Here is a 22,964-nt window from a genome sequence, read left to right on the forward strand (position 1 = left end):
CCCTGTGCCGCATTGGAACAGTCCAGCCCGAACTGCCAAGCCATGTCTTCCTTGGACCAGAAACAAGCATCCTGGGACCGGTTTCTAGTTCATAACCCTCATCAGCCAGGCTATCTTGAATCCAGTGGCAAAGTGAGCAAGGGACCCACGTCTGGGCATACCCTGCCAACTTAGGGCGAACAAAGCAATACCAAAGGGGATGATGAACGGAGCGTTTGAGCAAATCAAACACTTACCCCCAGTCAACTGATCTGGGTTTAATCCATCATCATTCTTTAGCTCACTCCACCACCCCAGTTCAGACATGGCCATATGCAAATCAGTCTGACCCTGTGCCTCATTGGAACAGTCCAGCCCGAACTGCCAAGCCATGTCTTCCCTGGACCGGAAACAAGCATCCTGGGACCGGTTTCGGGTTCATAACCCTCATCAGCCAGGCTATCTTGAATCCAGTGGCAAAGTGAGCAAGGGAGCCACGTCTGGGCATACCCTGCCAACTTAGGGCGGACAAAGCGATACCAAAGGGGATGATGGATGGAGCGGTTGAGCAAATCAAACACTCACCCCCAGTCAGCTGATCTGGGTTTAATCCATCATCATTCTTTAGCTCACTCCCCCACCCCAGTTCAGACATGGCCATATGCAAATCAGTCTGACCCTGTGCCTCATGGGAACAGTCCAGCCCGAACTGCCAAGCCATGTCTTCCCTGGACCGGAAACAAGCATCCTGGGACCGGTTTCGAGTTCATAACCCTCATCAGCCAGGCTATCTTGAATCCAATGGCAAAGTGAGCAAGGGACCCACGTCTGGGCATACCCTGCCAACTTAGGGCAAACAAAGCGATACCAAAGGGGATGATGGACGGAGCGTTTGAGCAAATCAAACACTCACCCCCAGTCAACTGATCTGGGTTTAATCCATCATCAAGGAGCGCACATGCACAATCACGGGAGCACTTCTCATATTCTAGATTGGGACAGTCGCTGAAGCACTTACAACCTAGGCTGCCCTTAGGCACAGTGGCTGATTAGAAAATGGCGCGGGAAGGCCACTTTTCTCCCCAACAAAAGTGGGAACCCTTTCTGTTGCCTTTATTGTATACACAGTCTATTCCTTTGAACTGAAAACAATTCCTAAGTTTGAGATATCGTCATCACGGTTCAGGATTACAATACAAGCACAATGAACTGAACGATTTGAGTTGGGGATTGATGGGTCGTCTGCTGATACAACAACCAGTGGTAAAGCAAACAGGTTTGCGTGCGTTCAGTTTAAGCACGGAGACTACATACCGCACACACATACAAACAACACAGCTTGCTGAGGCAAGCCATCCTTACACAAAGAACACAGTCGCTACTCACTCAAACAAGTACTTCACAAGCATCAGCACCGGTGTCAGTCCACAAACCTCATAGACACTCAAACACACAATCAAACCACAAATCAACACCAGGACAAAAACAAAAGGCAGCCCACACCTGCACTCAAACAAAACCAATTGTAAATCATATTTATAAACATAAGAGCTCTCAAAAGCCGGCCAGAGACTGCACCAAGACAAGTAAATAGCCCAAAGACTGTTCCATGTTCAAGAAGACAGGCTCTAGCCCCAGACCTTTTCCAGAATACGCTGAATTACCAGTTGGTCTGGCAGAGTGTTCGCAAACACTCTGTGTCTTTACCAAATCATACTTATTCCAGAAGGCATGCCTATTACAGGGGTCTGCAGACCCACACAAAACAAGATAGGGTAAAACCCCCAAGCCTTTGCAAGAAGAGACCGAATTACCAATTGGCCTGGCGGAACACTCAAGAGCGCTCCGTATCACCACTTGCGAATTTTACTAAATGCAGGCATGTTCTTCCAAGTATAGCCATTCAAACAAATATCATAAGGAGAAAAATCCCCACATTACCTGCCTTTATTTATTGCAATAAATAAACAAACAAACAAAACCAGAATCTTGGCCAAGCAAATCCAAAATCATGAGTGCCGCTTCAGCGACCTTACCAAACGAAAGTCTCCAGCCTCCAACTGCCAATCTCTTGGTTGACCTAATGGTCACTGCAAAAACGTGCGCCAAATGAAATCTCAGACGGGACCGGCCGCCACCCAGAGGGTCAGATCAGGAAAACCGGAAAAGTCACTTCGGTCTGCAAAGACAAGGGTCTCCTCATGCAGGGTACCTCCTCAGCAATATTCCATTCCTCCTTCAAGACCACTCCTTTGGGCGGCCGTGTCTCCGATGAGCCCCACGAGTCGGGCGCCAAACTGTGGAAATAAGCCTTTTCAGGGGCTCACCGGTGCAGGGGTTCACCCTTATCTGTCCACGGGTCCTTAAACCAACAAAGAAGAGATTGGCACTGAAGTTGGAATTCAAAAATAACAAGTTTATTCACTCATGAATTCCAGCTTCAGAGCCAATCTCTTCTTTGTTGGTTTAAGGACCCATGGACAGATGAGGGTGAACCCCGGCACCGGTGGGCCCCTAAAAAGGCTCATTTCCACACACTAATTCCAGCACTATGTAAACAGAAACATAGCAACAGCAGCACTTCTACCTGCACCATGTAAACAGCAGCACTACTACCTGCACCAGGCAAACATAAACAGTGCAACAGCAGCACTAATTCCTGCACCATGTAAACAGAAACATAGCAACAGCAGCACTACTACCTGCACCATGTAAAGAGCAGCACTACTACCTGCACCAGGCAAACAGAAACACTGCAACAGCAGCACTAATTCCTGCACCATGTAAACAGAAACAGTGCAACAGCAGCACTTTTACCTGACCTGTACCAGATAAACAGAAACAGTGCAAAAGCAGCACTACTACTGGCACTGGGTAAACAGAAACAGTGCAAAAGCAGCACTACTACCTGCACCATGTAAACAGAAACAGTGCAGCAGCAGCACTACTACTTGTACTGCACCAGGTAAAAAGAAACAGTGCATCAACAGCAGTTTACAACTGCACCATAGTAACAGAAATGGTGCAACAACAGCACTACTACCTGCACCAGGTAAAAAGAAACAGTACAACAGCAGCACTACTACCTGCACAAGGCAAACGGAAAGAGTGCAACAACAGCACTACTACCTGCACCAGGTAAACAGAAACTGTGCAACAGCAGCACTACTACCGGCACCAGGTAAACAGAAACAGTGCAACAGCAGCACTACTACCGGCACCAGGTACACAGAAACAGTGCAACAGCAGCAGTAATAACTGCATCAGGTAAACCGAAAGAGTGCAACAGCAGCCCTTTTACCTGTACCAGGGAAACAGAAACAGTGCAACAGCAGCACTACTGCCTGCACCAGGTAAACAGGAACAGTGCAACAACAGCAGTAATAATTGCATCAGGTAAACCGAAAGATTGCAACAGCAGCCCTTTTACCTGTACCAGGGAAACAGAAACAGTGCAACAGCAGCACTATTGCCTGCACTAGGTAAACAGAACCAGCAAAATAGCAGCATAACTACCTGCACCTGTCTACAATATATCTCAATGTGACACTCAACTTGTTTACTAATCCATCCAGAAAGAAGAAAACAAACCCAGTGTGGTAGCCTCGCCCCAACACATGACAAAAAAGGTAGAAGAAAAGCATAGCTCCAAAAACACTTAGCTGTTAAATTCTCTAAAATTATAAAATCAAATTTAGTGCCTCCACGCCTCCTTATGCCATATAAATTAGTGCAGTCTCTGCAATATCTGCCACTACCTGGAGAATGTTCCCACAGCACCACAGATACCCTTTGCACGGATCGATGCATGCATATTTGAAATGCACCTTTTCAATATTAGTAATTGTAATGTCTAAGTTCTGACTGAATTCGACTGTAAATGGAATGGTTAATTCTGAATGTCTTTCCTCCAAGGAGTAATGATTAGACCCCACTTGAGTGGGTTTCACGTGTCCTTCAATGCTTCAGAAAGTTCCACGTGGTCACCGTATGTAGAACACATGCACAGATTTCTTGAAGGTATGTTATTATTTTTTCATTACATTGAAAAAATAGTCTCAGTCTATCAGTAACTAAAAAGGTTGATCCTGGAAAGCTTATTGTATTTAAAGCTCTACTTTGACATATTTTTATGGTATATATATAAATACAGACATTTATATTATTTATAAAGATGTTCAGATTGTAATCCTCTATTTATTTCCCATGTTGAGAGTCGGTAAGGACCATTACTGACAAGAGGCAAAGCTTGTATGGGTCATGGTGCTACTCCTCACCCACAATAATGGTAATAAATTGCATATTACACTCTGCACATCTGTATATAAGGTTTATGTCATGGCATTTTTTCTTTTATATGGCTTCATAAAACCGATATATAACCAAAACTAGGATGTAAGTGGTTAAAGGTGTGCCCTAAGTCAAAATCCCTACATGATTTCAGCTTTATTAGCGTGCTACTGAAAACCCATCAGACGCGTTTCGACTGTTCTGCAGCCTTGTTCACCGATAGTGGGATGCCATTTTACAACCATGTTTGCTCAGCGTGATGTGGGCATGCCCCTCGAAGCAATTAGAGTACATTATGCAATTTTTAAACAGTGCAAAATGATACTCTTTCTAATTGATAAAGAAAGGGAAATTAAACCTATTAAATTATAAATTAATAGAGAAGCTCTAATCAAACCCAAGTGGGCAGACTTCAAATATTCGCAAAAGTAGAAAGAGTAGAAAAGATTATGAGCCATATTTATGAACCCACTTACACAACTCATAAATTAGATTTATGAAGCCACGCAAGGCCACTTCCAGTGGCCTTGGGCGACTTCTTAAATCTGGAATAACGCAATGCAAATCACAGCTTTGTGTTACTCTCCACTGGGAAGGCATTCCATGGGCTTTGCATGGGTATTCCCAAGCAACTCCCATGGTTTTGACACATTCCCAGATTTACCAAAAGTGGTGGACCAGGGAATGTGCCTAATAGATACACCTTCTCAGGGGACATGTAACGAGGAAAAATATCTTTATTTCTACTCGTTGCTTCCCTTTTCTATGTGTGATGCATTCTGTGGCACACATGGAAAGAGGAATACACCTCTCAGGATTGTTTTTGGACAGGAAGGTGCCCTTTCCTGCATAAAAACATTACTGCAATGCAGGCACCCTTACACCTTGTTGCAAGGCTGCCTGCGTTGGCGCATGGCAGCCCATTGTGCGCCAGTGCTGGGGAAAGGACAGGAATGCGTCGTATTGCAATAAATATGGTGCATTCCTGCCCTTTCCCTGTAATGCAGTGCATTGATTTGATTTTTATATTTGTAGAGCGCGCGAATGCCCGAAGGCGTCTTGGCGCTAATTGTTGGATACACCAGATTACTGCGGAATGCTTAACATGGGTATAGCCATGTTTTGACTTGCTGCACTGCATTGCGTTACAGCCCCATAAATATGCCCCTACATTTGAAGGTGGAGGCTGCGCCAAAATTTTGAAAAAGGTATGGATGTCATGAAAAGTGTACAGAGGGTATCAGCGATGCCATATTAACTCTCAAGTTTTGATTGATGGAAGATGTTGAGTTGTGACAATAGAACACACAGAGGGGCCGATTCCGATCCGGGTCGGAAGGGCACCGAACGCGATCCGGCCGGAAAAAGTTTGAGCCGTACGCGTGTTTTCCGCCAGATTCGTACAGCTATACGAGTGAGCCAGTACGACGCGAGCTACATGAAAATCATCGACCGAGTCGTTTCCGGGTCCAAACCGCTCCATACGTCTCGGTTGTAAGCTAACCGTGGCATGCAATGGATGCGATTCACGACCGAGCCAGTACAATGCACGCATCAGATAGCCTGTGTGAGCCGGAGTGTCCGGCTCGCAAAAGCTCCCGGAGTCAGACTTCGGGGGTCCGCGTCGGACCCCCGACACCCGCACCTGCATGACTCGCACACAGGGGGAGACCCATGGGTCTCCCCCACACAGGCATGTACGGCGCGAATGGCACCATTCAGTCAATGGGAGCAAATGTACACGTCGTACAACTGGCTCCCATTGACTTCTATGGGAGTCCGACCGAACCGAGTCCGACAGCATACGTGCGCATCGTACTCACTCGGTCGGACTGTAGGGGTCCAGATCAGTCGGAGTGCTTTCCGACCCGGATCGGAATCGGCCCCAATATTGGAACCCTGAGAATGACGCGACCGGGCTCATAAATATGGCTCGTAATCTTTTCTACTCCCATACACCAATCCATGTTTCTTGCTCATTGAACCAATGTGTGGGTGGGGAGAGAGATTTGCACCCTATAGTCTAACTATAACTCTTGTTGCCACAATCCACCCCAGATTGCACAGTAGTTTTGTGTATTTGGGTGGTGCTTCATCGTCCCATATCTCCAGGAGTACTAACTTTGCAGAGAGGCTCAGCTGTATATTCAAACATTTCTGGGGAGAGGACAACACTCCTTCCCAAAAGGCCTTCAAGTGAGGGCATTACCAAATTATAGGCACAAATGTCCCTTAGGCATGACGTTGAAGTATTGTTCCTGAATTGTGTTATCTGTGTTCACGGGCTGTCGCTTCTATGAACGAGTCCCAATTGCACTAAGCAAAGCCCTGTCCTTAATGGCACCTAAAGCAGGCACTGGAGGGTCTTCAAACACTCCCCGTCTTTAAAGGTACCCAGGCCTGTCTCCAGTTTCTCTAAAATAGCCCTAATTGGGTTTGATGAATTATTCATAATTTTTGTATTCGTGTTTTAACTCTTCAGATTATCTGAGGCCCTCTGTTCTCCACACATTTCCCAATTCATGGATTCTAATGAGTTTCTATACCCCTGATAGTTTGCCAACTAGTAAGTCACTATCCCAAAGAGGAGTTTATTTTGTCAGTTTCCATTCCCATCCCAAATGCTTGTTTGCCTCCTCCATGCCTATATCACCCCTGCTGTGTGCCTTCAGTGTTCCAAGCGCCCCTTTTTTCCCTGTATATGGCTCACATGTAGTCCCTAGACCCCAAGGAGTATCAGTCAAACCTGGTTAATGGTTCATCTAGTTGAGAAAAAGCCTGTTGTTTATTGCAGCCTTTTGGGCAGCCCAATAGTATTTCTGAATGTCTGGAAGGGTTATTCTACCATTGTATAAACCCCGCGCCAGTTTATTGAGAGATATTCTTGGTGGCCTCTCATGCCGCAGGATTGACCTTACGAATGTCTCACAGAATATCGACAGACATAAAATCGACCTACAAAAATATAGACACAAAAATATCGATGTCAAAAAGATTGAAGTCCTATGTACATAATGGTAAGTACAAAAATATCTGGAAAAAAATATAGTTGTCAAAAATATCGATGTTAAAAATATCGTTTTTTAAAATGTTTTAATAATAATGTAAAATTAAGTAAATAAAACATATAAATAAAAGAAACATAGTTAAAAATATTATAACATGTTTAAAAAATAATAACTAATACATTTAGGTGCCAATTCCGATCCTGTAAAACCCGGGTACAAATGGTCGTACGGAGTGTTTTCTCCGTACGACTCGTACCCAGGAATTCCACCGTACAAACCAGCAAGTACGATTCGTACAGAAATACCTTTTCCGTACGAATCGTAAAAAACACCGTACGGCTAAAAAATACATACAATTCTGATCCTGGACAGCGCGTACGCGACGTCCGCACGGAGTCAGGCAGCGTTTTACGGACCAACAAGTACGATTCGTACCCACAGCACTCCGCACGGCTATATTTTTACGGGAGCCAAAAAGTGCCGGCAAAGCTAAGTACGCTGCGATGCACGAGGAAAAGGGGACAGGTACGCGCTGTACATGCCATCACCCACATCGTACGTGTCATCATGTACGGTGCGTACCCCAACATTGCATATGTACGGACCGTACCCCCAGCCCCCCGTATGTACGCGCTGTACCCCCAGCCCCATATGTACGCATCGTACCCCCAGCCCCCCCGTATGTACCCGCCGTACCCCCAGCCCTGTATGTACGTGCCGTACCCCCAGCCCCCCGTATGTACGCGCCGTACCCCCAGCCCCGTATGTACGCGCCGTACCCCCAGCCCCCCGTATGTACGCGCCGTACCCCCAGCCCCGTATGTATGCGCCGTACCCCCAGCCCCCCGTATGTACGCGCCGAACCCCCAGCCCCGTATGTACGCGCCGTACCCCTAGCGCATAGCTTACTCCACATAGTGCAACAGCAGATGAAGCGTTGGGGTAAAATTTACTATTCCTACTTTAGAGAGTGCAACAGTAGGGAAAGCGTTGGATAGCGTAGGGGTAAAAATTACTATTCCCACTCCAGTGAGTGTAACAGTAGGGAAAGCGTTGGATAGCGTAGGGGTAAAAATTACTATTCCCACTCCAGTGAGTGCAACAGTAGGGAAAGCGTTGGACAGCGTAGGGGTTAAAATTACTATTCCCACTCCAATGAGTGCAACAGTAGGGAAAGCGTTGGATAGCGTAGGGGTCAAAATTACTATTCCCACTCCAGGGAGTGCAACAGTAGGGAAAGCATTGGATAGCGTAGGGGTTAAAATTACTATTCCCACTCCAGTGAGTGCAAGAGTAGGGAAAGCGTTGGATAGCGTAAGGGTTAAAATTACTTTTCCCACTCCAGTGAGTGCAACAGTAGGGAAAGTGTTGGATAGCGTAGGGGTAAAAATTACTATTCCCACTCCAGGGAGTGCAACAGTAGGGAAAGCGTTGGATAGCGTAGGGGTTAAAATAACTATTCCCACTCCAGTGAGTGCAACAGTAGGGAAAGCATTGGATAGCACAGGGGTCAAATTAATATACTTATTATTCAATTCAATTCAATATTTCTTTATTCGGCTTTTCAAAAGAAGGCCATAAAAAATACAATTAAAACAAGTACATAGTAAAATTTCTCATTAAAAATCCTGTAAATTTACAATTCATCGCAGACATGAATGATCGCAGTGGTTTCCATCTGCTTGGTTAAAGTGACAATGCAAGAAAATATCACCATTAAGAGGGTCAGTTGTGATCAAATTAGCAGTATATCAAATAAATTAAATTACCCTAAGTTCGGTCTATGTCGCATAATATACTGTAGGAGGTTAGAAACAATGTAGACCAGCCCCTCCCCCTCGAGTGACTGTAGGAAAAGTAGAGCTGGGCGGTAGGTACGAAAGCCCAGACGCTTTAGTAGGGGGATTAATAGGTTTCTCCGTTGATCCATGTACTATTTACAGAAGAAAATAGTGTGGGCTGTGGACTGGGAAGATCTCCCATCACAGGGGCAAGGTGGCAAAATTTTAGCCCAATTATTCCTCAACGGGAAAGTCACCAAACGATGAAAGAGGTTCAGTCTAAACCTAACTAAAAGGAACAGTTCATATGAAGTTATGGTATAAGTTAGGTAAGGCTGAATCCCAAAAACCGTCTGGACTGTTAGACTGTGTCTAGCTGTTTGTTTCATGACCTCAGAATTGAGTCTAAGGTCTTCAAGATGGTTAAAACAAAGTTTATAGAAAACCTTTCTTGTTAACTGTTGAATCTGGGTAGGGTTGTGCTAATATTTTACCAACCCTACATCAGTTAAAAAAAATTTGACATAGGCTAACCACCTAGATTTATGTGCATTATCTAGGCCCTTGCAGTCTTGAATGATTTGTTGGGTAAAGGCTGTTTGTTCTGACGTCCAGATTCGGTGCCATAGTAGCAGGGGCTGGATTCTCGCCACGTCTATCACATAGGGAAGACCCAGTTCCACATGGCAGGAATAATTAGCGGCAGTAGTAGGTAGGGCAAGGAGATATTTCAAAAAGCCATTCTCTACTAACTGGATAGGACCCACAGCTGCGTGTCCCCATATGCCTGCTCCATATAGAGCCACTGAAATGCATTTGGCTTTATAAATTTTAACCATCTCTACAGGTGTTTTTTTCCCCAGTTTCCTAGAGAAATTTATAAGTGCGGAGGTGGTTCTTGCAAATTGCAGTTTTCTCGCTTCAACTGCCGGTTTCCAGCTTAGTTTTTCATCAATCATGACACCGAGATAGGGATATTTGTCAGTGATTAATAATCTTTCATAATTCAAATAAATGGGCCTAGTTTTATTTTTCCTGCCAATGCCCGCCTTCATAACAAAAGTTTTCCCGATGTTGACTTTAAGGTCTAGGGTGGCCATAAATGATGCATAGCTGCTTAGGGCCCTCTGTAGTTCGTTGGGTGTGCGAGCCAGTATCACCGCATCGTCGGCATACAGAAGCGCAGGTACGCGGCGATTTGCTACCGTAGGAAGGTCCTGGGCTCCTTTCAACATCTCCCTCTCCAAACCATTAGTGTAGAGGGTGAATAGAAATGGAGCCAGGACACAGCCTTGCCTCACGCCCCTCTCCACCCCGAACGATGCGGTGAGTTCTCCACTGATTCCAAACCTTACTCTGGCTGTTGCGTCAGCATAAAGTTCCCTAATATAAGTTACTACAGTCTGTTCCACCCCTCGATCTAATAGGATGGACCATAGTTTGGGATGGCTAACGCAATCAAATGCAGCTGATAGGTCTACATAGACCATATACAAAGCTCCAGCCTTGATGTTAACATATTTATCAATTAATAATGATAAATTTAAGGCTTGGTCTATGGTCCCCAGACCTTCACGGAACCCATATTGTAAGTCGGATAAGATGTTGTTTTCCGTTGCCCACTCCTGCAAACGGTCAAGTAATATCCGGCCCATCATTTTTCCCGTGGAATCCAATAGGGAGATGGGGCGGTAACAGGAGGGTAAGTTCCTAGCCCCTTTCTTGAAGATAGGAACTAATATGGATTTCTTCCAGGATTCTGGGATACCAATAGCAGACAGCGCATTAAAGGCCCTGGTCAAAAAGGGGATCCAGAGCTCGGAATGTATTTTGAAGAAATCTATTGGGACACCATCAGGGCCCGGGGCCTTCCCTTTCTTGCTTACGTTTAAGGCCCGTTCAACCTGGTCGCATGTAATAGACATATCAATAGGGAAGGTCGAAGGCTGGTGGTAAGGAAAATCATTATCACTAGGGGCAATTAATAATGAATTGGTCATAAAAATTTGTGAGAAATGCTCTACCCATTCCCTTTCAGCTATAGCGACCTCTACACTTGGGAGACTACCCTTCTCGGTCAAAAAAGGTGTTTTTACTACCTTCCAGAAGGCGACACTATTATTACTAAGACAACTCTCATGTAGTTGGTCCCAGAGTTGTCTTTTTAATTCCAATTTCCTTTCCTTAATAGCAACGTTATAGGCCCTCCTTAACTTGGATATTTCTACACGGTCCCTGGCTGTCTTGTGTAAAGCAAGTTTTAATTTAATATAGGCTGCTGTGCACGTGTGGTTAAACAAGCCCTGTCTATTCCTCGTAGGACTGTTCCTTTTTGCCATTAGGGCTTTTTTTATGGTCTGTATCACAGTGCCAAAGTTAGTAATAACATCAACGTCTGAACTAGTCAGATCCAGACATTTCATAACAGGCAAGTATGCTTCAGTGACCACTGTGTTAACAGTTTCAATTGGATCGACTAAAGCCCACTTGAGAGAGTAGCCATTAACTCTAGCTAGTTCTAGATTATTTTGGTCAAGAACGCTAGGGATTTTAGTGTCGGGCCAGATGGAAAGAAAAAAAGTAATACTAAGAGGATAGTGGTCGCTCAATGCAGTCTGATGAATGTTGAAGGTAGTATCCCTCGTTATCAAACCATTTAAAAGCAAAATGAAATCGATAGTGGAATTGCATCCCCTACCATTATAGGTGGGGGCCAGCGTCGTATTTGCATTGGCTAGTTTGTTCGCAATTCTCAGATCTAGGTTAAAAATTATTTCATTTAATAAGCTACCTAAGGTCGAATGGGGGAAATGTGGAATGGGGTTATCATCCTCATCATTTAAACCACATAAGAAAGCATTGGGAGCACCACAAATAGTCTGATTAAAATCACCACCCCATATGATGGTCACCTCTCTGGTTGATTTCTTAATTATAGATAGTATTAAGGAAAAGATAGAATTAATTTTTTCCATTGCATCAGAATCAGAGAGATTGTTGTAATAGTTGACCAAGAGGAAAGAGTCCCTAGCATTTGGTGTAAGGCTAAGAAGCTGAAAATTGGGATCAAGTTTTATGACCTTTATCTTTTCTATGTTGATCAAATTTGCTATATAAATAATTAATCCTCCCTTAGCCCGGCCAGAATTAGAGTGTTGGGCGGGTGAAAAGTATGTTCTATAACCATCCAGATGGGTCGCTGTTGTCAGCCATGTCTCCTGTAAACACAGAATGTTAAAATTTGAAATAAAATTAATCCAAACATCGTTGTCTAATTTGGAGCGTAGACCAGCTACGTTCCAAAATGCAACCGCAATTTTTAGTTTACTGGACTCTTGATCAGATATGATTTGGGGATTTAGTGTGGGTGTCAGGGATTTCAGTAATTCATCCCTTGATTGCAAAACGGTGTATTGTGACAAAGATAAAAACTTCTTAGTAGCTGAAGCGGTGCAAGTTAGAGAGGAATGGCAGGGATCGCTGTGTGCATGTCTGTTCATTAGACCGTGAAAAATGCCCTGGTTGGAATCTCGTAGAGAAAGTCAATCGACGTCCTCTAACCCTCTAAGGGGGGGAAAACGGTTGGATGTTAAAATATTAAAATTAGAGGACCTTGCTCGGGCCCATGAATAAGTATTGGGCTGTTTTAAGTTTCTGGCTAATGACTGTGGGTAGAAATAGGTCAGGTCATAGGTTCTAATGGAGCTTTGATCCTGGCCTGGGAACCAGTTAATTATGTGCCTGGTTGCCCTGTGATCTCTAAAGTTGACAATGATCACATCACCTTGAGTTTCTTTCGGCCGTGAGCCGAGCCAGCCAAGTCTACGGACATTCAGAATTTCCCCATTAATATTTGGAGGTAGAGGCCTATTCTGTCTCAACCAGTACATCACCTTGTTTTTCAGGTCGTAGTAGCCCTCTTTTTTTCCTGTTTCCAGGACCGGGACTCCTGTTAAAACTACAACATAAGGGACCGCCTCTGGGGGTAAGTCTATGTGGTTACAATTGGGACCCTCATTTATTTCTGAGGCGATGCCAGCAGATACATTACATAGTTTATGTTCTGATCCACTGATTGGAGGGTTGACAGTAATCTGACCTTTTGCTGGTTCATTATAGCTTTTTCCGCTTGGTGGCAGATTTTTTTGACATAATACAATTGGTTGTATTTTATTTGCCTCTGGGATAGGTTGACTGTCTTTAGTCACTGAGGACGGTTTGGGATTGGTAGGGCTTTTTAAAGGTACCAATGTATTAGACAGTAGGGTGCCGATTACGATCCGTTAAAAACCGCGTACGAACCGTCGGTCGGAGCAAATTCCCCGTCCGACTCGCACCCGGTTGTAAAACTTTACAAACATGGAATTACGATTCGCACGGAAACACCATTTCCGTATGAATCGTAAAAAACACCGACCGACGAAAATATACATACGAATGTGATCCGGGAATGCTGCGACGTGACGTCGGGACGCTTTCAGGCAGCGTTTCACGAACCAGGAATTACGATTCGAACCGACAGCAGTCCGGACGGCAATATTTTCACGGCACCCAAAAAGTGCCGCAAAAGCGAAGTACGACGCGAATCGACCAGAGTAGGTGGCCCGGTACGCGCCGACCCCCCCCCAGCCCCCGTAGGTACGCGCCGACCCCCCCCCAGCCCCCGTAGGTACGCGCCGACCCCCCCCCCAGCCCCCGTAGGTACGCGCCGACCCCCCCCAGCCCCCGTAGGTACGCGCCGACCCCCCCAGCCCCCGTAGGTACGCGCCGACCCCCCCGTGTGTACACCCGTGTACGGTGCGTACCCCCCGTGTACGCTCGAGTCAGACCCCCCCGTGTACGCTCGAGTCGAACCCCCCCGTGTACGCTCGAGTCGGACCCCCCCGTGTACGCTCGAGTCGAACCCCCCCGTGTACGCTCGAGTCGGACCCCCTCGTGTACGCTCGAGGGGGTCCGTGTATGTACGGTCCGGGTACACACGGGGGGGTTCGACTCGAGCGTACACGGGGGGGTCCGACTCGAGCGTACACGGGGGGGTCCGACTCGAGCGTACACGGGGGGGTTCGACTCGAGCGTACACGGGGGGGTCCGACTCGAGCGTACACGGGGGGGTTCGACTCGAGCGTACACGGGGGGGTCCGACTCGAGCGTACACGGGGGGGTTCGACTCGAGCGTACACGGGGGGTCCGACTCGAGCGTACACGGGGGGGTTCGACTCGAGCGTACACGGGGGGGTTCGACTCGAGCGTACACGGGGGGGTACGCACCGTACATACACGGGTGGGGGTACGACTCGAACGTACACGGGGGGTACGCACCGTACACGGGTGTACACACAGGGGGGGTCGGCGCGTACCTACGGGGGCTGGGGGGGGTCGGCCCGTACCTACGGGGGCTGGGGGGGGGTCGGCGCGTACCTACGGGGGCTGGGGGGGGGTTGGCCCGTACCTACGGGGGCTGGGGGGGGGTCGGCGCGTACCTACGGGGGCGGGGGGGGTCGGCCCGTACCTACGGGGGCTGGGGGGGGTACGGCACGTACCGGGCACCTGTTTGGACGTCTCCATGGTTGTTATGGGAGTTCGGTGCTGACGGTCTTTTCACCATACGGTTGTACATTCGGACGCCCGGGATGGATCGTGATTCCCCGGTCGGAGTTCACCTTTCACGTTTGTACGGTGAATCGTACGAGGACGTGTCGGACACATTTTCCGACCCGAGGACGTGTGGGGAAATATTCCCAGTGCGGTTCGTATGGACTTTTTACCATGCGAATCGTGATTGCCAGTTCGTACGGCACTTGTACGATTCGTACGGTAAAAAGACCCGATACGAGTCGTACGGGGACATTTTTTACCGGATCGTGATCGGCACCTAGGTCTTTCAGTTGGTCAGTGTTTTTTAGTGTCAGCTTCTCTATTGATTCTAATTGTTTTGACAAACCCTTTATTCTCTCCAATAGAGGAAGGACAAGTGATTTGACTAGTAATTCTAGTCGGCCCGTAATTTCATTCATTAATAGATCATAATTACAAGGGTCTAGCTGAATATCAGGGCCTTTTGTCTGTTTAGCAGGTGAAAGACAGTCAATAACTATGTTTCCCGCTTGATTAAGCTTGTTATTAGCTGGTATGTTGATTTTATTGCTTTTCTTAGCTCCCCTCTTTCTTTTTTTCTGAGGGGGAGGAGCGATAGTAGTAATTCTTTTACCCTTCTTCTTTTGGGGGTTTGTTTCAGTAGCCCTAAGAGGCGATAAGACCAGTGGTGTACAATCAGAGGAAGGATTAGAATAGGATTTAGAAGAAGGCGTTATTAAGTGGATACGGGATTGTGTCAAGGATGTGGAGTCACAGGCAGATGGAGGGATCCTAGAATCGCTTCGGGGATCATGTATTAAGCAGGGAACAGATGTTGTAGGGTTCGGAGAGACCGCCAATTGTATTGGTCCAAGTGAGGAGCGTTTATTTTGTACATGTTCAGCCGATAGGCGTCTCTCCACCATAGCAATCTCCTTTTCCAGAACTGAAGCAGCCCTGGTAATGAAATTGTCCAAGGTGCCTCGCACTGAACCACCCAGTGAGGCTCTGCTCTTCATAATTCGTGTTGACATTTTGTCTGTTTAGTTAATCAACTCGGAATGGTGATAGTGAATAGTACAGACAATGTCACGCAATAATTAGTCACAAACAGACCAATAAGGATAGGGAAAACACAGTATATGATTGGAAGTGATGTACCTTTCGTAGCGGTAACCAGTTCTCAGGGACTGGGCCCAGCCCAGCCCAGCCTCTTCCTGCCCCTGACGGCCACAGACGGCCCGCCCTGTGCCCGGGCTTAACCCGGCGCCGCCCGCGCGCGATCCCACGACGCGGGAGTGACAACGATCTTTTGTATGCCTCCTGGCGGCAAAACGGCGTGGGCGGCTCCCTTGCCGCAGAGACTGCTGGGAAAGGTAGTCCGTCTCCACTCCGCGGCCGCTGTTGGAATGGGCGGCGGCGGGAGACGGAAACACTGTGACAAGGAAAGCAGTGCTGGCACAGGTAAGGTGACTGGCAGGAAAAGTCTACAAGTTCGGAAACACAAGCCCGCTCTGCCGAAGTGACAACGATCTTTTGTACGCCTCCTGGCGCCAAAACGGCGTGGGCAGCTCCCTTGCCGCAGAGACTGCTGGGAAAGGTAGTCCGTCCCCACTCCGCGGCCGCTGTTGGAATTGGCGGCGGCGGGAGACGGAAACACTGTGACAAGGAAAGCAGTGCTGGCACAGGTAAGGTGACTGGCAGGAAAAGTCTACAAGTTCGGAAACACAAGCCCCCTTTATACTTATTAATTAAATGAATTTTGTAAAATAAATAACATTAATAATTAATTAACAAAAGAATTAATAATAAATACCTATAACATGTAACTAATATTTACTTAAATAACATTACATTACTCCCCATCATATTCCCCCATAAATACACAACCCACAACACATTAAAAATAACACAATTAATTTATCAATTAAAAAAAATGATTACCAATTACTAATAAATTTAAAATAAATTAATTAACAATAACAATAAATAAATAAATAATAATACATTAATTATCATTTATATATTTATAAATTAATCAATTAATACAAATTAATTACCAATTAATCTAATATTAATAAATTAATAATCAATAACAATAAATACAAACATATTAATTAATTATAATTAAATTACTTCCCACCCTATTCCCCTATAAACCCACAACCCGCTACACATAAAAATTAACATAATTGTTTTAAATATCAATTAGTCAATTTCTAAAAATTAGTTACCAATTAATAATTAATTACCAAAACATTAATTAACAACAACAATAAATAATAAATTATTTACAATTAATATAATGATAAATTAATAAACTAATAAAAATTAATTACCAATTAACAATAAATTAATAGTCACTAACAATAAATAAAAACATATTAATGAATTAATTATAATTAAATTACTTCCCACCCTATTCACCTATAAACCCACAACCTGCTCTGATACTAAAACGCTAAATTTAATTAAAAAAAATTACTAATTTCTTAATATTTATTACATATATTTAGAAATAATAAAAATACATTACAAAAAATGATAAACATACTTATAAAATACATACTAAAATACATAACACTAATATAAATATCGATATTATTAACAACGATATTTTTGCTAATGATATTACTTACTTCGATATTACTTACTTCGATATTTTAAAAAACGATATTACTTACCTTAAGGTCGATATTCTGGTCACCGATATTCTTGACATCGATATTCTGTCCCTACGATATTAAAAACTCGATATTATTGTAAATCGATATTTTGACTGTGCACCAGATCTTTCCACTGATTCCACTTTCCCAAAGAATTTCTAGAGTACAACCATATTAAAGAGGGTTGTGTGTCCCAAAAGTGACAGCAGTGACTTCTTCCAGTGTTGTACATCATGTTTGAATCCATCTCATATATTTCATAGGTTACAATTAAGCAACTCTGCAGGGTCTCATTTAACATGGATCCCTACATATTTAAAGCCTTCCTTGTTCACTGTCAATGTGTGTGTAGTCTCTGTAACTGGGACCCACGAGTAAAGTGCGTATAGGACTGATTTTTGCCAATTAATGCAGAGCCCTAAAAACCTACCAAATATTTTCAGGATTTGCAGTATCCAATCTACTGGTGTCTCAGGGTTTGCTTCATAAAGCAGAATATTGTCTGTGTAGCGGGATATTCTGTCATCCCATGCATCATCCCATCTTAGTCCCCTTACTAGGGCAACCCCCAGATCCAATTGGGCAGGGGTTCCTGCACCAACCCAAACAGCATACCTAGTTCCTCTCCATCGCCTGAATGGTGGGAATAGCGCCCCTTTAACTCTGACTCAGGCCAGAGAGTTTTGATAGAAGAGCTAAAGCGAGGCCTGGGACTTGAGGTCAATGGGAAACACACCAAACATATAGGTGCATATTTTCAAGACAGGCTATAAAATTATCGCCGCTTTAGCGCCAGAAAACTGCCGCCAAAACGGCGATAATGGGCTTGATAATATGCTCTATGGAATTCCAATTGAAGCCCATGTTTGATGTGAAGGACATCTAACATGGGCTTCAATTGGAATTCCATAGAGCATATTATCAAGCCCATTATCGCCGTTTTAGCGGCAGTTTTTTGCCGCTAAAGCGGCGATAATTTTATCGCCTGTCTTGATAATATGCCCCATAGTTCCCTTCCATTGTGTTGAACTCCTTAGTAGCATCCAGCAACAGGACCCCAGCTGGTTCAGTCACCCCTCCTGTGCCTGCCATACAGCTGGATAGACTCCTGAGGTTTAACCTGGTACTTCTATCTGGCATGAAGTTCGATTTATCAGGATGCACCAAAGTGTTAACAACCTGTCCCAACCATCTAACAAGTCCCTTAGCCAATATATTTGTTTCAACATTCAACAAGAAGATATGCCCATACACGAGATATTTTTATGGGGGGTTTCCCTGTTCATGAATTGCCACTATCATAGTTGTTCTGAGATCCAGCAGCAGACAATCCTCAGCCCTTGCCCCTACTTACATATTCAAACAGTGTGGTGACACTTTGATAGCAGTCCCTTTATATGATTGTACAGGTAGGCCATTGGGACCCGGTGCTTTTCATGACTGCAGTTCTTTGATGGCCTGTTCACATTCATCTGTTGTTGTGTCTGACTCCAGGTCTGCCCTATCCCCAGCTGATAGGCTGGCCAGCCTCACATGTTCCAGGAAGGCGTATATATCACCTTCCCGTGTGTTACTGTGCAAGGAATTGAGGTCTCAAAAATAAGTAGTGAAAGTGTTCTCAATGTCAAGGTTCCCTTGCACATCTGTACCTGTGTAATCCACAATTTCTCGGACCCTCGCCATGTTCTCAACACTGCTGGCCAGCCAGGCATGCAGCGTCCTTGCTTTATTGCTCACTTTGTATAGCTCTTCTGCACTGCCAGGAATAGGCTACAAGCTGCACCCTGTGCAATTATGCTATATTATAGTTTTTTTCAGTAATTCGGTGCCTGAGTTCCTCTGTCTCAGTCTGCACAAATCACCCCTCCAGGTCCATTATAGCGGTCTCAGTCCTAGTCAGCTCAGACCAGTTACTTTTTTCAGAGACCAAGGCAAGGCTGATGAACTGTCCTCTGATTACCGTTTTGTATGCCTCTCAGTGACTCAGGGTTTTCGTAAAGTAATCATGAGTAGTGAAGCCTATTTTGTACCTTAACTCTTTATATCGTGATAGCCAGCTTCCATTCGTCCAATCCCTCGGAGATATATGTGCTGCACTAATTTCATTCAGTTCTGCTCGCTGTATGGACAGCTTTGTCTTTTCCAAGTGGGGTATCAAGGGGATTTAGGCCCTCAAGGTGGACCCATCACCATGATCATTTCTACCTGTCGTGAGTATAGGCCATTCCTTTTTCAGGCAGGCCCCTGACCAGTGGAGCCATCCCAAGGAGGCAAGTCCGGTGGCGCATTCTCTTCTTCCGTAGGAGGATTCTATATTGTCTCCGAGGACACAGCCTAGTGTTCAACCTTCCCTTGTTTCTGTGGCGGTTGGATTAATTGGTAATTGGTCTCCACTCCTCAATCCACACCTAGAACTTCTGGTGTGGGAAAGTTTCACGATTTCTCCTCCATTAGTATGCACAGCTTGGCCGGGAAGAGCATCATACCTTTGTTTATCTTTGCCTCTGAGAGCTCTCTTTACCTCATTGAATCCACGCTTCGGCTGTTGTACATCTCTCATGAAGTCTGAAAGGATATCCACCCTGTGTTCTCATATCGCATGTCTCCTTCTTGCCTCGCATCCTGCAGAATTGCTTCGCATCCCTGTCACAATGATTGAAAATGTGTGTGACGTTCACTTGGGGGTGAGGGGTGCTTTAGGTTTTGCCTTGGGAGGGCGGCACTATTTAGTCCTCGACAAAGAGTTGTGGGCCTTTCGCTGTCCCTAGCATCTCTTCCAGCCTAATTTTGTTTAGTTGGAACCTGCTTACATCCTCTAGTCACTATTGTATGATCTTAATGTCCTATCGGAAACTTTTGAATGCAGAACATAGGGGAATATTTACAAGGGCATTGCGCCACCAGAGCGTCACTTTTTCCAACGCTCCGGTAGCGCAATGCCCTCCGTATTTACAAGGCGGTGTTCAGCCACTTTGCGTGGCTTAATGCCGCCTTGTAAATATAGACTTCCTTGCCACAGTTTGGGGCGTACAATGGGTGTTGCTGTGGGAGTACTTACACAACAACCATTGCTGTTTGACTCTTCCCCAGATTTACAAGGACCTGTAAATTTGAGGCAGTGCCAAAATCTAACGCCTTTGAAAAGGAGGCGTTAGAGTTGCGCAACGAGGAGGAATACTTTTATTTCTCCTTGTTTTTTGCTCTAGAAGGAGGAAAATGCCATTAACGATTGTTTTTGTGCATGAAGGTGTTCCTTCCTTCACAAACACAATCACCCCGGCAACACAGGCACCCTTGCACCTTATCTTGGATGGCTTCAGTTTTGGGTTATTTGTCAAAAAAGAGTAGTTGTTCATTTGTCTTCTTGCGCTATTCTGCTGCTTCGGCCCCATCCTATATTACATTCTTTATACACCTCCGCTGAGCAATCCATCGTCGTTTATCCTTCGCACATAGAGGGACCCAGAGGGAAAGCACCAGCCTCCATTCAGCTCTCACCTCTCTCACAGGCTACCATCGCTGCCCTCCCAGGGAGTCATGTACAGGAGATCCCAGTCAGCCTGTCATAGTTTCTCCCGCGGCCTGCCAACTTTTGCCTGGTTCTGCTGGCAGGCTCCTAATCAGCATGCTTCTTGTTACAGGGTCTATGTGGTGTTGTCAGCTGTTGGTATCTTCTGCCCTGCTTATTCTGGTCACTCTTGTGCCAGTTGGGGTTCTCTTCTCCCCGCTCCTATTTTCCAGCCCCCCATTCTCTCTCTATCTGGTCCAAGTCTCCCTCTCTGCCAGGATTCCAGCACAATATTGGTCTCATCACTGTTTTGTAGGTTGGAGGAGCACTAACTGTATATTTTCAGGTGGTAACAGCCCCATATTTCATGAGGTGGTCGAAAAGCCGCTATGCTCTCTGCAGTGATAGGCCAGGTGTATTTTCTGCCTGGAATTCATCAACGCCCAATTTACAGTTCCACAGTCAGGCAGTGGTCTCCGGGCCATGTTTCTTCATGCCCCGGGTTTATTCTTCTATGAGGCATATCCCCACCTCCCACCCGCCTTTTTCTGGAACATGACCACCACTCAAGTCTCCCTGACCCCACCTGCCGACCTCGGCTGCCTCAGCCCGGGTCACTGCACCCCAGGATGAGAGTTGTTTGAGAGAGCGTTCTATTTTTAAGATGTTTTCTATTGTATTCTATGCAGTGTTTGGTTGCAGTGTGTATTTAGTTTAGTAACATCAAAAAACATGTCCAAACAAACCTGTACAATTTTGGTAATGTGAAAAAATATTCAGTTGCACTAAAGTTTGTATCCATCAAGCCCCGGTCTTTGAATTACCCCTGATATATTCTGTTTTATTCAAGTTGGTGATGGTTTGACACAGGTTGATGGTGACTTTGTATTTTATTGTGCTTCAGCTTATAATGATAGCCTGCAATCAACAAAGAACATAGACTGTACCCCTGGAAAATACTTCCGACAGCCTGGAAAAGATGATGAACCGAGGAGAGCCTGCCAGTTCAGGCGCTCAATGCTCCAGAACTGTTCCGGGATAGAGGATCCCACCTTTGGCTACTCTGTGGGACAACCCTGCCTCTTTCTGAAGATGAATCGGGTAAAATATCAGTGTCAAATGTGTGAGGGGCCGCGGGTTGCCAGAGAAGTGACTGCCTGGTTCCAAGAATGACTCGTAGAGAATGTTCACCTTGTTTTGCTCAGACTGAAAGGAAAAGGCTTAGTCAGCACCAGGTGGGTGGTCATGGAGAAGCTGCTGCCTAGTCAGGGAACCAGATTCAAGTTTTTTCAATTTCCTTTATGACTTGTGCAGAGCATCTCACTTGGGAACTAAACCTTCAGTCTGCCTTGGCTGGTAAAGTCATGTCTAGGAATACATCATTTGCTGGATTCATTTTTTACAAGATTCTACAGATTGCACCACAGAGGTGTAGCGCTAACTGTGGGCATAGATGCAGTACCAACACCTACTGCCATGCACAATATCTTGTTCTCTTTCTTATAAGAATACCTTATTCTTGAACAATTAGAGAAGAATGCTGCTCCAAAAATCCAGAGTAAATCATGTTGACAAGAATGTGTATTTGCTCGTGCGCTGCTATTGGAGGGCACCATTGCTAAGGCTATATGATAAAGATATTAAACATCACATACTGGAAGCCGTTCCCATAGCCAGCACCGAAGTGTGCATGCTCACGTGCTTGGGAACACATTTTCCACAATTTATGTTGTCCTCGATAACACCTGAGTGCCGGACCTCATAGTCTTCCTTGTCGTAGACAGTCTCATCCTGTGCCCCATCTCGGTGTGACATGTTTGGTTTTGTATGTCTGGCAATGAGGAGATTGTCAGTCAGTTTATAGACTCCTCACAAAATAGCAGGTTTAGAGAGGCTTTGGCTCCACCCAAAATGGTGACCTCAGCATGGGTTCTGATGAACCCAAAAAGGTGTGCGGGCGTGAACTAAGTTGGTGTGTTAGGACCAGATGTATCAAAGGGTTTTATCCATTCTGTGTCTATGGGGAAATGTGTTCATACATATGGCCCTTTGAGTGCTGGGGTTTGATTAAGAAGGGTTGGGGGGAGAGGATGGTATTGAGACCTCAAGGAGATGCATCTAACCACCACTTCTGTGTAGGACAAAATCTCCTGCCTTC

The 22,964-nt window shown here is 45.4% G+C and overlaps 1 protein-coding gene across 1 annotated transcript in view; it reads left to right on the forward strand.

Moving 5' to 3' along the window:
- Positions 1-22,964, forward strand: part of ATP1B4 (ATPase Na+/K+ transporting family member beta 4) — a 224,561-nt gene that overhangs the window by 157,463 nt on the left and 44,134 nt on the right. Inside the window, exons 5-6 of the mRNA XM_085608101.1 lie at positions 3,895-3,999; positions 21,711-21,907. Of these exons, the coding sequence (XP_085464227.1) occupies positions 3,895-3,999; positions 21,711-21,907 (302 nt within the window). The remainder of the gene's footprint in view (positions 1-3,894; positions 4,000-21,710; positions 21,908-22,964) is intronic.

This window comes from Triturus cristatus, chromosome 5_2 (assembly GCF_964204655.1).
Source record: "Triturus cristatus chromosome 5_2, aTriCri1.1, whole genome shotgun sequence".
Taxonomy (NCBI): Eukaryota; Metazoa; Chordata; class Amphibia; order Caudata; family Salamandridae; genus Triturus; species Triturus cristatus.